Source organism: Pogona vitticeps, chromosome 10 (genome assembly GCF_051106095.1).
Source record: "Pogona vitticeps strain Pit_001003342236 chromosome 10, PviZW2.1, whole genome shotgun sequence".
Taxonomy (NCBI): Eukaryota; Metazoa; Chordata; class Lepidosauria; order Squamata; family Agamidae; genus Pogona; species Pogona vitticeps.
The window spans coordinates 25,254,748-25,271,613 of NC_135792.1; the positions used below are offsets into that span (position 1 = coordinate 25,254,748).

At 45.3% G+C, this 16,866-nt stretch overlaps 1 protein-coding gene across 1 annotated transcript; it reads left to right on the top strand.

Annotated features, from left to right (window-relative positions):
- The first annotated feature begins 2,774 nt into the window (after positions 1-2,774).
- HERPUD1 (homocysteine inducible ER protein with ubiquitin like domain 1) lies at positions 2,775-16,425 on the top strand. The gene is made up of 8 exons (XM_072980866.2): positions 2,775-3,013; positions 8,713-8,790; positions 8,899-8,973; positions 10,218-10,348; positions 11,296-11,415; positions 11,768-12,124; positions 13,442-13,547; positions 14,452-16,425. Exons 1-8 carry the CDS (start codon positions 2,855-2,857, stop codon positions 14,605-14,607), a joined length of 1,182 nt encoding a protein of 393 aa, XP_072836967.2. The 5' UTR covers positions 2,775-2,854; the 3' UTR covers positions 14,608-16,425.
- The last annotated feature ends 441 nt before the right edge of the window (positions 16,426-16,866 follow it).

Below are 16,866 nucleotides of genomic sequence, written 5' to 3' on the forward strand. Positions count from 1 at the left end.
GCAGTTGCAGAGTTATTTTACAGGTCTAAAGATTAACATTTCTTTTTTTGTTATGTGCCATCAAGTTGCCTCCAGTGAATGAACCATCTCCAGAATGCCCTGTCCTCAGCTGGCCAGCTCAGCTCTTGCAACCTCAAGGCTGTGGCTTCCTTCAGGGGAGTCAATCCATCTGATATTTGCTCTTCCTCATTTCCTGCTGCCTTCCACCTTTGCTTCCTTCGAATGTTTTTAGTTAACTATTAAAGGATCATTTTAAAGGGCATTTTAGGGCCTTTTCAGGTGAATTTTGACAGGAATCCCAAGGAATCCTAGGAAGTATAATTCGCTTTTGCCTTCTGAAATTTGGTAAATATATTCAATCTGCAATATCAAAACTGGACATTGGTGGGCACTAAAGAATATTTTCCTGCATTTTTCCATCCTGCTTGTAAGGACAACACATCACATTAGCAAGAAACAACTCAAGGAGTTACTCTAGTAAATTGAAGAGGGACAACGTTAGCTGTCAAAAAGTAGGAAGTAACATAAGAAGTTACTCATTAAAAAACAACATTTGAAGCAGTGGTTTGCTGCATTGAATTAAGGCTGACACCTCTCTTATTCCTTTTCTGATAGGCTCATTCTCCAAGAGTTGTACGGCAGGGTAGGTGCAACATTGGCCCCTCTACAAACTACACCACCTGGAGGCAATGGGAGACTCTTTTTTGCACACTAGAATGATGTTTCTGACTAGGTCTGTTTAGATCAGTGGTTCCCAACCTTGGATAACCCAGATATTCTTGGACTTCAACTCCCAGAAATCCTGGCCAGCTCAGCTCGTGGCAAAGGCTTCTGGGAGTTTGAGTCCAAAAACTTCTCTAGAGACCCAAGGTTGGGAACCACAGGTTCAGGTGATAGCACTTCTACTGTACCCACATACTGAAACAAAGTGACTCATTAACTCGCAAATCATAGTCATCTGCACCCCCAAAGTGATGGCTCTGGTCTGAATCTTATAATAAACAAAAGAGGAAGATGGAAAGAATGCAAAGCAGCTCAGTAGCAGGGAAGGTATTTAGAGCAGGCTGGAAAAGCGTACGGTATTGGGGTATCCCCATCCTTTAAGTTTTAAATGATTTATTTAAGACTCTTTGGTGTTGGGTAAAGTGTGAACTTGGACCTCCAGAACAAGCCGGCAAAGACTGGTGGGTTCCGATAAGCATGGGATGAAATGGAGTAACCTGAAAGTGGGGGGTCACTGGCTGGAAACCTGGACCTTTTGTTCCAAGATCCAACCTTCCTTCTCCTTCTCCTTTTCTTGATTCACTGGGTGGGATGTTGCTAAGAGAAAGACAGACACAGATGTCCATGAACTCGGAGTAAGGCAGAGAAGCAATTGCTCCAGTTTGTGTTGTGGGATAATGTACAAGTGTGCATTCTCTCCCCCGCCCGCCCCGGTGATCGGTCCTCGGCTCTCTCTGGGGCAAGCAGAGTGTGGTTGGACACAGTGGCTTGACTTCTGCAGGGAACAGCCCTTCCTGTCTCTGCTGGGCAGGAGATGTTCTCTGGCTGGTTCTATCTATGAGCCTCATGGCACAGTGGTTAAAACGCTGTACTGCAGCTAAAACTGTGCTCACGACCTGGGGTTCAAATCCCAGGTAGCCGGCTCAAGGTTGACTCAGCCTTCCATCCTTCCGAGGTCGGTAAAATGAGTACCCAGCTTGCTGGAGGGGGCAATGTGTAGCCTGTATAATTAAAAAATTGTAAACCGCCCGGAGAGTGCTTGTAGCACTATGGGGCGGTATACGTCCAATAAATAAAATAAAATAAATAAATAAATAAATAAATATCGGTTGCCAAAGACATCACTTTGCAGCCAACGTTTCACACTTATCTCCTTGTGCGATTGCAGCCTCTTGAATTTCTGCCAAGGATCTCGGTGTGCCGGAAAGGACTGTCATTCTCACAGCCCGACACGGTGGTTTTGGGTTGGTTGGTTTTGCTTGGGTTTGTTTTTAGACAGGCGTAGACTGTTTCAGGATTGTATCAGCCATTTCTCCTGGAAAAAAACCTGAAACACCATGTCTTTTCTTGAGCAATGTGAAACCAGCACCTGTTCAAACAAGGGAAGGCCATGAACTTACTTTTACGTAAGTTGCTAGGAAAACATTGCTTTGGGAACTGCTTGTATGAAGTTGCAGTTCAGCCACAGATAAGCTGGCCACTTAGCTTATCTTCCGGGACACCTGCCTAAGTCACTCCTAAAAACCTCTCCCAGGATCCTTCCAGGCAATCGTGTGTGGGGGTAAATGTCCGTCTGCTGCGAGACTATATAGTCTGAGCATCTGAAAAAGTTCCTGTCCAATAAAAAATTCTTAATCTTCAAGGTACAAAAAGCTCTTCTGCTGTTCTTGCCAGAGACAAAACACTGCAATCTTAATTCAGAACTATTCTGGCTTTTGTGCCTCTTGGAAAGAGCAGAAGCTTCTTATCCCTACTCAGGATCGTGCTTTACTCGTAAGCAGCATCCTTATCTGGCAGGGCAATGAGCATGCACAGATGTTGGGCGAACATCTGTAGCAGCCACCCTGGAGGCCACGCCCCCTCGCTCCTCCTCCAGCTCCTCCTCCTCCTCCTCCTCCTCCTGCCCCAAGCGGCAGCGTCTGATAGGCCAGCGTCTCAACCGGTTTTCCCCGCCCTCCGCGGCAGCCAATCCGTGGAGGCCACCGCGCCGTCGCGGGGGCCGGAGTGGGCGGGGCCCGAGGCGCCCAGAGGCTATATAAGGAGGCCGCCTGCTTGGCCTCCCCTTCAAAGGCGCGGTTGTTGCCGACGAGGAAAGGTCGGTCGTTTGTCTTTAAAGGGGAAAAAGGGGGCGATGGCGGACGTTCCCTCAGGACGGACCGAGGCCGGAGTAGTCACGCTGGTCGTCAGGAGCCCCTCGCAGCGCCACCGGGACATCCTCTTGCCGGCCCAGCGCCGGTGGACCGTCGGTCGCCTCAAGGCGGAGCTCCGCCGCCTCCACCCGGACGCTCCGGTGAGCCTCAAAGCCCGCCCTGGGATCCTTTGGAGATCCCACCCGCGTTGCCTCATGCACACAGACACTCACCCCCCCCCACACACACACGCGAGGCTGAGGCCCCGTTCTTCCTCACGCCAAGCGTCGGGGGTTGGGCCACGTCGAGCCTCCCCGCTCGGGAGCAGTCTACCTGAGCGCAGGGCGAGGGTTGAAGAAGCAAGAGAGATGGCGGGGGGTCGGTGTCTCAGGGCGAGCGCAGGCCTCCCTGGGTTAAGACCAAGACGTGCTCTTAGATGTGACGAGAATTGACTTTTTGGCACTGGTTATGTTATGGTGTTTTTTTTTTTTTAAATGTCACTTATTGCTTTGAGCCGCCCAGAGTGTGTGTGTGTGTGTATATATATATATGCGCATATACATGTATATAGGTCTGTGTGTACACACACACACACGTGTGTCTGTATATGGGGGATTGGAGAGGAGTCAGAAAGGCAATTACAGGGGGATTAAATGGTAATACCAAGCTGGAATGCTTTAGTGGAGCCTGAAATGACTGGGTTTGGGGGGTCCTTCCCGAGAGAGGGCAGGCTGGGGAAAGGCGGAGGGCAGCAGGATGAGAGGAAGCCCAATGGTGAGATGGGCTGACTCTCTAAAGGAAACCCAGGCTGGAGTCCGTCTACAAGAGCACATCAGGACTTTGGCAACAGGATGTTTAGGAAGTCACTTTTTCCTGATGGTGATGATGCGTCTTCAAGTCGATTCTGACCCTTTATGGGGCTTTTAGTGTAAGTAAGATTTTCAAGGAATGGGTTTACCATTTCCATGCCCAGGGATTTGAGTTCTCCTGAGTCCTCGTCCATCACCACCCACCCCCTTTCAGAGCTCTTTTTCAGGGGGTGACCTGGGATGGTGCAGCGTGGCCAAGGTTTCACCGACTGGCTCCTCTCCTGGGAGAAAAATCAAACTTTCAACGTCTGGCTCTGCAACAAGATCCTTAAATCGCCATAAGTCAGAACCAGCTACATGGCACGGAGCAGTGGCATCTCCTTTGCTTCCTGCATCCTCCGGGTGTTTGAAAAGACAAGACTTCCCAGAAGGAAAGGGAAAAAAAAAGGAAAAGCTGAGCTTGGGATGGATTGATCCGGTAAAAGGAACCCAAGGCTTGAGTTTGTGTGGGCTTGGGGTGGAGGCTGGTAGACGTGGAAGCCACGTGAGAAGGAGGTGGCTTCTCCTCGTTTCCCCACCCCTTCCTGAAATGTTAGACCGCCTTCCAGATTTCTTCAGACTCAGGCTGGAACTGAGCCTCTACTCACCGGTGCCAGAGGAGATCATGGATTATTCTGGTTCAGTGCCCTCCTGTCCACTTTGAGCAGCCAGGGGCTCTTGGAAAACTCACAAACAAGGAACATTTTGAAAAGCTGGGATAGGATATAAACACAACTGCTTCCTGAGCTGTAATTTGAAAGCCACACCTCCGGTACAGCTTGCATCTTTCCTAACTTATCTCTGTGAGAGAACCGTGGCGCTTCCATTCGCCATGAGCCATTGGGACTCTCTGCACTAGTGTCACGACGTGGGTGCATGCCTGAAGAAGTGGGCTTTGATCCACAAAAGTTAGCAGACTAGGATTTTTTTAGTGGTCTAATAAAGGTATCACTGATCCAGGATTGTATTGTGTAAAGGCCACATAGCTGTCCTTGATTTCAGCTTTTCCCTTGATATTGCTGATCAGTTATTGACATCTGGTGGAAGACTTGCCGCTATCGCATGGAAGTATTGCAGAATAGTAATAGTTTTATGAGAGAATGGACACGTGAGGAATCTGAATTGCCATCAAGCTGTGCAGATTTTTTCCTGGAGGGTTTTGTTTCATTCAAGTCTGCTTCCTAGGGAACATGAGGGTGGGAACGTGTGGTGAAGAGCCGGAAACAAAATGCATCCCTACGCCATAAGGATATAGGTGTCAGTAGCTGTGGATCAGAGGGTTGGGGGCACCATACTGCTCAATGTCAGTTGTGGGGAAGCAGTCCTGGAGCTGGTCCTGTTGGTGGATTTCTCAGAAGCCTCTGTTTGGCCATTGCATAAAAACCAGCCTCAGGATTAGATAGGCCCTAAAAGGGTTTTCCTTGGCACAGGACAAGTCATTTCTGGAAACATGGGGGAACAGTGGATTATCTTTTAAACTCAGTTTTAACTCTTCCCCCCTTTTTTTGTTTTGGTATAAAAATACTCATATTTGAACATTGGGAATTAATTTTTGGCCACTTTGGGGGGGATTATTCCTATATTTTGCTGGTCTGTGCAGGTCCCTGTGGCGCATGAGGGCAGAAAGCACTCAGACTCCCTGAAATGTCCCATTTCTGTAACAGAAACTCGGAGGGTGTAACAGAGTGTGTTTCCCTCTTTGCTCCGTCATTATTTTGCAGTGTGGAATTAAGGAGAAGAGCTTATTTTTTTCAGACCAGGTGACAAGGTTTCCATGCAGTCCCATCCCCATGTACCTCCATTCCTTTTAAGAAAACTCAATTACTTTGTTTTTTTGGCATTGCTCACAAAACCTCACTTTTAAAACAGTTGTATGTCAGTGTTGTGTCTGATTTTGTTTTCACTGCTGTCTTTATGCTTAGCGACAGGATTTCAGCCACTCTTTCCCCGTCATTCTCCAGTACTTTTTTTGTCTTCTCGTTTCCTGTGTAACTTAGCCTGAGTATCTTGGCTGTCCTCCAGTGGTCTGAGCAAATATACATGGGATAATCACCTTTTCCCTCCATCTGTGTTAGGTTTGCCAAGGGTGTTGACCTTCTCCCAAGTCACTGAGTGCGCCTCATGGCTGCACAAGGGCATCATCATGCCCTTGTTTCCTTGGTCCGGTGCTTTCTTGCCACACAGGCTTTGCTTCCTCCTTCCTTTCATGTGGCTTTCCTTGTTTGTTTGTTTATTTGATTTGTACCCCGCCCATCTGGTCTATAAGACCACTCTAGGTGGCTTACACCAAACACCAGCTCAAAGAGAGAGGGACTGATTCTTGTTATCTCCTTTTTTGAGCCCAACCTGGGTGTGATTAAGGGGGTAGTTTGCTTTACATAATTGATTTAAAATGCTTATAAGGTTGGGGTACTTTGTTCCCGTTGTGAACAGGACATGCATAAGATTATAACTGACATCAAAAATACATCATAGTTTGTCCAGTGTTTAAATCCTGTACCATAACCCTAGTCAGGCTCTGTGTCAGATGTTAATTTCCTTTAAGAATCAACTGCATGGAGTATATAACAGGTACCTTGTCGTGTATTTCGTTCTTGCTGCGTGCTTTTCTCAGAACATTTTTGTCGAGACAAGTGGGTGCATTTATGGCAATCAGAATCCCAACATTTTTATCCAGGAGTTCATAACTGGTCATAGCCTTGCGACTAGCACGATTTGCAAATGAAACTGCTTGTGCTGGAACGTAAAGTACTTTTTTCAGTTGAAGTCATCATTGCGGTCTCTTTTAATCTTTACCTTCTTTTTTTTTTCCTTGCTTTTTTTTTGCCTCGTGCCAGGATGGTGTAGGTACTGCTTGTGTCCACTGATTTTCCAGCAGACATTTCTTATGCAAGGCACAGGACAATCAGCAAGCAGTCTTATGCAACCAGACAGAATCCGGGCACCTTCTTGTGGCTGGCTGTTCTTTCTATTTTGGAAAGCTAAGCTCTTTTGGACAGGGTGTTCCACTCTTCTACCAAATAGAAGATGAAGTCAGGGCATTTTGTGCTACTCAGAGAGTTTGATTTATTTTTTGTTGTGGGGCCCCTGTTTACTCCTGTTTTTATTACTCAAGACATGTGTGGGTAAATAACTTCCTTTTGTGATACATTGTTAATGGTTAGCAAGCCTGTGTTTGAAGAAACTAGTCAGCTAACAGTTACTGTAGCAAAAAGTCCATGACAATTATTTGGCTTTATTTTTGGACTGTTATTTGCAAACAAATGTTAAGGTGGCTTCCTGTAATTGTATGTTTACATCACTTATTTTGCAGTGTAAATGAAACCGTTGGTGCAGAGGCGGAATTGTTTTTGAAGCTTGTTGGTTGTTGACCTGAAACTCACAAAAGATTTCCCTTTACTGCAAAGTTTTGTGATGTTGCATCTTTCTAGTTTGACTAATAGTGCATGTTGCATCTGAGTCCACAACAGATGGTGACAGCTGGATCTAGGCTGTTTACACAGCATTTTGAAACTACTCTGGTGGGATTCTTTTTGGTCTAATGCTTCTACTGTGCCTTTTGTTTTAACCCGAAGGAAAGATGGATGCAATAAATATTGTGTCTTCTTCATTTAGTTAACTGGGAACAACATGCTTCTGGTATTTTGCCATAGCAGTGGAAATCTATACTTCCCAAATAATACAGAATCACAGTGCTGCTCTCTGAGTTATGTAAAGGGGCATACTGTTTTGCTGTAAAAGCTGATGGTACACACTGAATCACATTCAAGATGTATGGATTCAGAGAGTGTCCACTCCACAGAGGAATTCAGTTTAAAGTTTGCACTGCCTTACAGAGATTTCAAAATACCCCAGTTGTAAGGAAGCTACAGTATAAAATGTTCTCTTTTCCCATCTTAAATGATTGTGGTGAACAGTTCATTAAAGAAATAATAAATTGTATTAATTGCTATTGTAAGTACTGTAGTGTCATTTGGTAATCGTACGCGTATGTACCCATGGGCGTGTGTGTTAACAGCTATTAGTCATTGTGAGGTTAAAATAGTGTTAAAGAAATTATAGTCTTCAGTGGTGGGTAAGAATTGGGAAAAACAGATTACATAAGTTTCCTAACTGGTATCCATGGTTTGTCTGTCAAACCTGCCAGTGTGTCCAGAGTTACCAGACTTTGGTCTTGTCGCAGGACAGGCTTTCTTATATGATTTAGAAGTAACTGGCTGCTGCTGTGAGCAGAAATGCAAATGAAGGATTCCAGTGTAGGTTGTTGACAGCCTGAGTCCCAAAAATAATTAAAGCCCTACTGTCAGCTTGGTGGTGGGTTGTCTATAATTCATCCATAGCACCACCTTGGCTTATCTCAGCCTCACCCATGGTCTGCCATAAATGCACAGTTTGTTTCATTCCTGTTACAGCTTCGTTCCTTGGTTAGTGTAACAGAGCCGTGGAGTCAAGTGTAGTGACTGTTCAAACCACATTTTTCTTTGGTTGGAAATGTTTTTTAAGAAGTGGCTTAAAGATGCTAATCACTGAAACAGCTATCCAACGTGTTAACGATAAATAGTGTTGAGAAATTTGAGGGTTTTCTCTCTCTCTGAATTTATTTATTTGTTTATTTAACTTACATGCCGCCCACACTACCCAAAGATCTCTGGGCAGCTTACAACAAGTTACTCAATCCATTCCTCCAGGGCTAAGCAGAAAAGAGTGTAAATTGTTCTAGGAAGTGCAATACATTTCTGAGATTGCAAAAGGCACTCAGCAAGCCACATTTGAAACAATTGCAAAACCACTGCATACCATTCTAAAATCCAAACAAGCATGTTTTAATCAACAGGTGTATATACGTAATGACTAAGTAGCAACAAAGTAAGAGTAGGTGTTCTTTTTTTCAATTGAAGGTACTTTGAAGATGATTTGGAAAAGGCAACTATTGTATTTATAAGAACCGCTAGTGGAACTTTTGCTTAATTTAATGTTCCCAATTTTGACTCCTGTTTTCTCTTCCTTTACAGCCTGAAGATGCTCAGAGATTGATTTATTCCGGGAAGCTGTTGCAAGATGGCCTTACCTTGCAAGAAGTGCTCACTGAGGTATGTAATACCAGGTTCTGATACTGCTTTTGGTAAACATACGAAAGTGTTAGTTAAATGTAATCCAATGGAGCCTTCCTTGAAATTTCAATTTGCTTTATATTGCAGCAGGAGACGGTGCATGTTCTGCACCTGGTGTGCAATTCAAAGAATCTGCCAAAAAAGCAAGAAGATGATGCAAAGGTATTAATAAACCTACAGTCACCTAGATTTCAATTCTGTCTTTGCGTAGAGTATCAAATTAGGAGATATCATAGAAATTGGAATTCCTAGAATACTGTTGATTTAGAATGGCCTTAGAGGAGTTAGTGCAGTATTGTTATAAGACTCTGCTGATTTTCTGCCCAGAATATTTTTCCAGTCAAGCACCTCTAAAGGGGGCCTTGGGAAACTTACTGGTGGGATGGTTTGCAGGCATTTATCCCTGGTTTATTCTTCTTGATAAAAGCATACATGTGTTTGACTGAGGGAAGTGGGAAACTTGGGTTGGGTGTATTGTACAAACTAGCTTGCTAGGGGATGCAGGAGTTTAGGGCACTCAATGCTCAGGAGTCAGCTTTTCGCTTTCATTGGCCAAATGACTTGGGAGGGGGCATATTTATATTCGGGTTTGGGAAATAGACTCCAAAAGCAAGGCAGCCTTGGGTCGGCAGGCTGAGATTCATTCTCTGTTACCCTAAACCGGCATTCCCACAATAAATGATCACATGTTCATTCTGACACTGCTGTCTGTCGCACAGTTCCCACAAGCACACACCTGTATCTTCCCCATGCAGACGTACTGTTTCTCTTAGGTGGACCAGATACTCCTGGCTCCTGAGTGAGGAGGAAAAAGGCCACTTCTCCTCCTGCTACCCCTATTTAGCTCTCTGCCCCCATCCCCCCCTTGCCTCGCTTCACGGCGCCTGTCTTCCTCACTATGCTGTGGTGGCAACAGGCCTGCCTTGCCTGCCTGCTTGCCTTGTCCTGTGTTCAGAGCAGTAGCAAGTTGCTCTGTGCACCTGGTGCCATTTTACAAAGGCCAGGAGAGTAGCTCGGTGAGGTGAGGCAAAGGTGAGGGGTGGTGGAGAGGGGCAGGCTGGCACGATGGTGTTGGGGGGGAGTGATGCTGTGCCAGGTGCAGGAGAGGAGGCGGAAGGAAGGGAGAGTGGAAGATGAGGAGAGAAGCTCCAGTTAGGAGCTGCATTCTGGATGGGCTGGCTAACCGGCCTGCTCCTGTTGTTGTGGAAGAACACGTGGACCTCAGGAGTTCCAGGCTGAATGCAGGTGGAAGGATCTGCCCGAGGGGATGGAATGGAGGGGAGACAAAACCCCACATTCTCCAATGGCTGCTTAACTGCCCCCCCCCGGGCACATTTTATTTGTCTTAACAGTGGGATGTTCTTAGGGAGACGCCTTGTTAAGCTCTAGCATTGAATGTGTTTCAGGATGCTGAAGCCGAGCGTCAGCGGGCAGCCTGCAACCCGGACCCACCAGCAGCACCTCCTTCTGGTCCTGCTTGGCATCGGGGAGGAATTTCCGGCCCCCAGCCACTGGCAGCCGGAAATGTGAGTGAAAGGTAGGCATGCTGCTTCCGAAAACATCCCACGGGTCCAGCTTGTGAGATGGATATCCTGTAGGAGGGCTTGTCCGGTCAGCTCTTGGTCCTTTTCAGAAGGCTGGAAGGGCAGAATGTTTGCCCTTGGAATGAGGTCATTTATTGATGTAATTCCTGGTTACACTTATATTCCCCCTTGCCACTTGTGTGCTCAAGGCATGCTGCTCATAGTTCTCTTCCTCCTCGCTTTTGTTTAACCACTTGACAAGGTCAGGCTGGGGGAAAAAACATGCCTGGCTCAAGGTTACGCTGTAAGTTTCAAGGTCAATTGGGGTTTTGAATCCAGAGGTGCCAAGTCCTAGTCAAACACTGCACCATACAGGCTGCTATTCCCCTTTTCACCCAGCACAGAGAAGGTTGTGCCTCTCCTCTCAGTCAAGAGTCCCAGAGGGAAGGATGAGAATTTGGTAGTTAATTTGGAACAGTTAATTTATTTGGATAGTTAATTTGGAATATTTCCGAAGCCCAGTGTATAGCTGAGATACAAGATCTTAAGTGATAGGAGGTTCACTTTAGGTTCTGAAAAGCCACAAAGAGGCAGTTCTGTATTTTGAATGAGCATGATTTCTCCAAGAGTTCTCTGTTCCTTTTTTCTTCTTGGTGATGGAAGGAGACCTCTGAGGAATTCCACAAAATTAGGGTGCAAAGGCTTAGGTGTAGCTTGCTGAGTGCATGATGCTCAGGCCCATCTTCATTCCTGAAGCCATTTTCTTCTGTAGAAACTTGATTGTAGTAAGGGCTTTTTCCTTCTGGTGTAAAATAGCAATAAAAGTGGAAATATGTAAGAAATCGCCTGCCTGGAAGAAACATCTACCTTGTTAATTGAAGGAGGAGAGGAATAAGATTGCTGTACAAGTTCTGATCAAATGTGTGTGTGTTTTTTTTTAACATGTGTCTCTCTGAAACAGTTCTCCACCAGCCCAGTATCCCTTCGAAGGCTTGGACGTTGGCTATACATCATATACGATGTACCGCATGCTGCAGTTGTGGTTTCATCAGATGTATGCGAGGCAGTATTATATGCAATAGTGAGTCATCTTTTTGTCGTTTTTCTTCATTCTTTACAAGGAGTTAAATGTGAAGTCCCCCTTGGCAAATACCAGCCACATGTTTGTGCTAGTGGTGGCCGTCTTTCCATGTCGGACTCTCAAGACAGATGTGTTGCAGCAGGGCTTTGTTCACTCATTGCATCACATCCAGTCGCAGTGACTTCATGGTGCATCTGCTGTAGGGCAGTAAAAACCTGTGGGGAGGCAAGCTTGCAAACTTGAAGAGCTTTGCTTTGCAAATTGGGTTCCCCCCCCCTTTTGTGCCCGTGTCAAGGCAAGGCAGCTTGCCTGTGCTTTCAGAGTGAACTCACTGCTGTTCTTTTGCACCTAGTATGGCTGCCAACGTGGCCTCTGGTGACGCCTCCTCAAGAAGACGCACGCAAGAGATCCCAGTGGCGGCCCCAGTGGCAGCTCCTGCTCCTCTTCCTGGTCCATTTCCTGCAGAAAACCAGCCGGCTGGGAATCAGAATGCTCCTCCAGGGAACCCAGGAGTCAATCAGAATCTACGGATGAATGCCCAAGGTGGGGCTTTGATGGAGGAGGAGGAGGAAGGAGGAGGAGGCCACCGCGACTGGCTGGACTGGCTCTACTCGGCAACTCTTTTCTACGTCTTCGTCAATCTTGTCTATTTCTACTCCAGCCTCAGCAGATTCCTGATGGTCATGGTCGGCACCCTTCTGATGTACCTGTAAGTGTGCTCAGAGCAGCCTGGTTTCTTATGATGTGATAATTTGGAGTGAGTTATTATTATAAGTTTTATTTATACGCTGCATTTCTCCCAACAAGGGACCCAAAGCAGATCACAACATTAAAATTTACACAATTGAAAACACAATAAGCTAAATATTAAAGGATAAATTAAACCATATATGATTTTAAATGCAATTAAAAGATTAAAACATGACAACCTTTAAAAGATTAAAATTACCCACTAAAATGGGGTTCAGGGATTCAGTTATAATTGTTAAAAGCCTGCCTGTCTTTAGCTTTTTTCGGATAAATAACAGGCAAGGGACCCTCCTGATCTCCCTAGGGAGGGCGTTCCATAGCCTGGGAGCTGCCCCAGATAAGGCCCCCTCCTGTGTGTCCCCATCAGCTGTGCTTGTGCTGGCCATGGGACCGAGAGGAGAGCCGCCTCTGCGGATCTTAATCATCAAGAAGGCACCTAAAGGGAGAGACAGTCCTTCAGGGAGCCTGGACAGAACCAAGCTGTATAGTTGTCTCACAGATGGCATTCCCATTTAATTCTTTGTTTTGCACCAGTAACGAATTAGGTTCACATCATTTGAAAATAGACATTGAGAAGATAACATCTTCGTTCAGCTTTAATGCCAAATAGCTGTTGAGCTTTTCGTGAATGAGCCTGGGCACCATGAGAAGGGAGAGCTAGGAAGCATCCTGTCCCCATTTTTAAATTGACCAGAGTGTGATAGATTCTCAAATGGAGGAGGACGTTCCCCTTAGCTCATGCTGGGATGTATTAATGCACCAGGATAATATTCTGACTTCCTTGAGTCTGCTGGAGTCTCTCTCACCACTTTGGATTTGCCATAACAGAAGAGGACAGAGGAATGGGAAATGTGCTGCCTCCGAACCAGGCCACCCAACTGGGCTGGCAGTCCACATTGTGGAAGGCTGAACCCTCACCCTGCCCTCTTGGTAACACAGGTGCTCTTGAAAGTCACAGCAGTGGATGCCAGGGAGTGCCTCCTCCTGCCCATCACCTGTGAAGCAAAGATGTGAAAAGAAAATATTTAGAAATACACTTACTGGGCGGGAGTTGTAGTTCAAGAGTAACTTGTCATCTTTGCCATGATATACTGTGCACGGATTATGTGCAGAGTGTCGGCACCTCTCCCGTTCTTGGACATCAGGCAGAATCTATTAAGCCAAACAACTTAACAAGGGCAATTCCCTATCTTCTCCTGTGATTTCACTGTGTAACTGACCAGATAACATTTTAAAATCATCCAGTGTAACCAAAACCCGTGGTATTTTTTTTCAGGCATCGCGTTGGATGGTTCCCTTTTAGTCCGAGGCCAGCTGGCCCTGCTCAGAATATCGTTCCTGTCCAAGCAGCTGTCAACCAAGATCAAAACAATAACTTGCAGGTATGTTCCGGGTGGGGAATGTTCTTGCGGTCAGTGGCCCCGTTTTCTGACTCTTTCATGGTGAATCTTGCAGCCTGAAGCATAGCCCATTTTCACTTAAAACCAAGGACCTCATTCTCAAAGAAGCTGGTTTTCTGGTTCATTCATCTTTTTCAATCATTTCATGCTTTATTAAAAATCTTGTGGTAATGTAAAAAAATATAGAAATATCTTAAGGTAGGCAAATAGCATACATCACAATAAAATGCACACTCCAACAGGTAGGATCAAGTGTGATTGTTTTCGGTGTTAAGGGCCAGCTCTTAACTTGATGCAAAAATGAAGACTCACCAGGATTCCGGGTGGGAAGAAGCTCAGAATATTAACTCTCTTTTTTTTCAGTACAATTTTGTTCATGTATTGAGCATCGCTTGAATATGGTTTGACAGCATAAGATAAATTATTCTGTTTGACAAAATAATTCCTTATGCATTTTGCGTGGGTGTCAGAAACAGGGTATTTCCAACCAGAGCCCTGTATTTGTGATCATCTCCTTGTTCGTGCAGCTTCATCATCATTCTTTTTTTAAAAAAATAAGTTTTAATCCCCATTTTATTAATTGTTGCAAATCCTTAGTGCTTTAAGACTTGCTTGAAAATCAGCCATTTTGCTCCGAGCTTCTGACGAGGCTTGTGTGTGAAGCCCTGTCCTTTCTCGTGCCTTGTATAGCCACCTGGTTTCAGTTCTTGGCACAGTAAGCCTACAGTGGGTGATACTTGCAATCTGTAAAGCCATCAAGGAAGAATAACTAAGAATTACCCGCCTTCAGCTAAGCAAAAGAATACCAATAGTGAACACTTATCAGCAAAGCATGTTGGAGTGATTCTTTATTCTCCCCCCACCCCCCACCCCCTTGGGCTTGCAGGAAGACGACGTGGGTGGTCAGGAAGAAATGGAAGTGCCTGATTCTGCACCAGAGAGTCAGCCAGCGGCACCTTCGTTTATGAGCACGGCCTGCTTGTTCTTTAAGACTTTCTTTGCATCACTTCTGCCAGAGGTCCCTCCTGCTGTAGCAGACTAACCAACGTCTTCCCAAGGTTACGTTCCTTTAGTTATTTCCAGAGACCAGGCAGGATGTCGGCATGAACGATGCAGTGGCCATGTATGGTTGGATGCAGCGAAGCCAGCAGCGGATGCAGTGCTTACAGCACGGGACTAAAATGTGGTTGTCCAGAACTTCAGTTAATTGTGCGGTGGATGCTGAAATAGCAGATCTACAGCAGAGGATAACTCTGTACTTAATGTCAAGTAAAGTGGCGGATCGAGCAGGGATGGGCTAGTTAAAGAAGCAGATTGCTTCTGCCAGTGTGACTTGATTCCTGTTGGAATGGATCGGATGCTCGTAATTACACTGAGTGTAGTACCTTATGCAACCAATGAATTGCTAGATATGTATTATAAGAATTTTACAGAGATTTATGCCAAAGAGAATCCATGCTTGCCCCCAGCCAGTAAAATAACAACAGAAAAAGTTTTTATAAATAGTTGCCTCAGAAAAATACAGTTCAGGCTTTTATACTAAACAGTATAGCAATCCCCCCCTCCTTTTGCAGGCTCGGACAACGGCTCCTCCCACCCTGCTTTTTTCACCACTTGAGCAAATGTGTGATTCACTTAACCTTTTTTTCTGGTAGAGCGAGTATGAAAGTTATGACACTTTCAGACTGCTCTGTAATTGGGCTCCTGCCTATTCCGGGCGTCTTGAGTCAGAGAGTATTGCTAGATATGGTTGCAGCCACTTGGCAAACGCAAGAATCTTCTGTAAACCGGGGTTTTTAGAAAACAAAAGATGTTGAAAAATGTCTTTTCCTTCTTCATGCCAGGTTGTTTCTTGAACTTTAGCTTTAGGATAACTGCATACTGACTTTGCACACTGTATTAACTAAGGGGCTTTAAAGAGAGAGAAAAAGCCATCCATTTTGAAACACCCATTGAGGTGGGGTTCTTGTTAAGCCTAGCAGGAGGCTCAAGGGATGATAATTCTCATAGGCTGAAGGGGGTGAGTTTTACTATGCCATCCCTCCGGCCTTCTGTTCCCAGCCTTGCTGAAAACCTCGTCCAAAGAAGCATGAGATACTTGGGACAGCAGGAGAGGTTTGGGGGCAGGAAGGCAGAGTGGGAACAGCAGCCCCTTGGCCGCCGGCCCCACCCACCCACTTTCCTCCATCAGGAGCCTCTGCTAGCGCCGGATGCTCTCTGCAAACAAAGTGCCCTTCGGGGTGTGGAGACCCCCCCCCCAAAAAAAACCCACAACAACCATGCTTGACTCAATTGTGTTCCTAGCTGAATTTCTGGTGGATGATAGGTGTTTTTTGTTTTGTTTTTTTAAAAAGGCATACCATTGTATAAACAAAAAAGCTTGGGAGAGTGAATGAGTATGGACTTGAAAGTCAAATGTGATTTTAAAATACCTTTTGAGTGCCATTACCTTGGGAGCAGTATTTTGTGCCTGTGCGGTTCTCTCCAAAGGAGCCAGTAGTAATTTGGGTGTGTTTTTCTTTTTGTTTTTTGTTAATGGATGCTTCTGTTGCCCCTTTTGGCTTACAGCTCTTTCCAGAAGTCCACAAATTTACAGGGTGAATCTTTTCTGCTCAGGGATAATTTCTCTTCAGACTCTCCACACACAAGGTTTTCTTACATGTGCTTCCTGATCCCCCCCCCCCAAATGATGCTGAATTTATAGTTTCTTCATTGCATATTTTCCCTGTTGCAAATAATATTCAGTTTATTTTACAAATATCATGTATATGATGGAGTAGATAACAATTCTTGTACATTATCTGTTTAAAAAAGTGAAATACGTGATGGATTCATCTTAATAAACTCAGACACACCTGTTCCGAGTGAATCATATGTTAACCTATACCCATAAGATGAAAAAAAGGAAAAAGCTTATGTGGGTATCCAGAAGACATCCCATAAATGTGTGAGTGGCTCAAGCATAAGGGCCTCTTTATTTCTTTTTGATTTCTCATCAAGCGTGATTGTCTTTCCGAACTGTTGCACTTCTGAGAAGCTGCAGGCATTGTTAATGCTCTTCTACAAGTAATGGTGCTGGCAAGGCTATAAGAAACGTGTTCCTCAGATACTGGTAGCTCCTATCTCTCATTATCATCAGGAGCTTATCCCACCAGGACAAAACACTTTCTTCCCATTCCCTGCTCGATGTACCATGTCTTGGAATAAATGTCTCCTGCTCACACAAGGAACCCAGTGTGGTTTGGTGGACTAGGACTCAGGCGGTCTGGTTTCGAGTCCCTGCTCAGGCATGAAAACTAGG

Bases quoted from the DNA above. Each gene is read 5' to 3' on its own strand.
- HERPUD1 (XM_072980866.2), top strand. From the start codon at position 2,855: ATGGCGGACGTTCCCTCAGGACGGACCGAGGCCGGAGTAGTCACGCTG. The intron at 10,349-11,295 runs GTAGGCATGCTG...TCTCTGAAACAG, and splicing joins GCCGGAAATGTGAGTGAAAG to TTCTCCACCAGCCCAGTATC. The intron at 12,125-13,441 runs GTAAGTGTGCTC...ATTTTTTTTCAG, and splicing joins GGCACCCTTCTGATGTACCT to GCATCGCGTTGGATGGTTCC.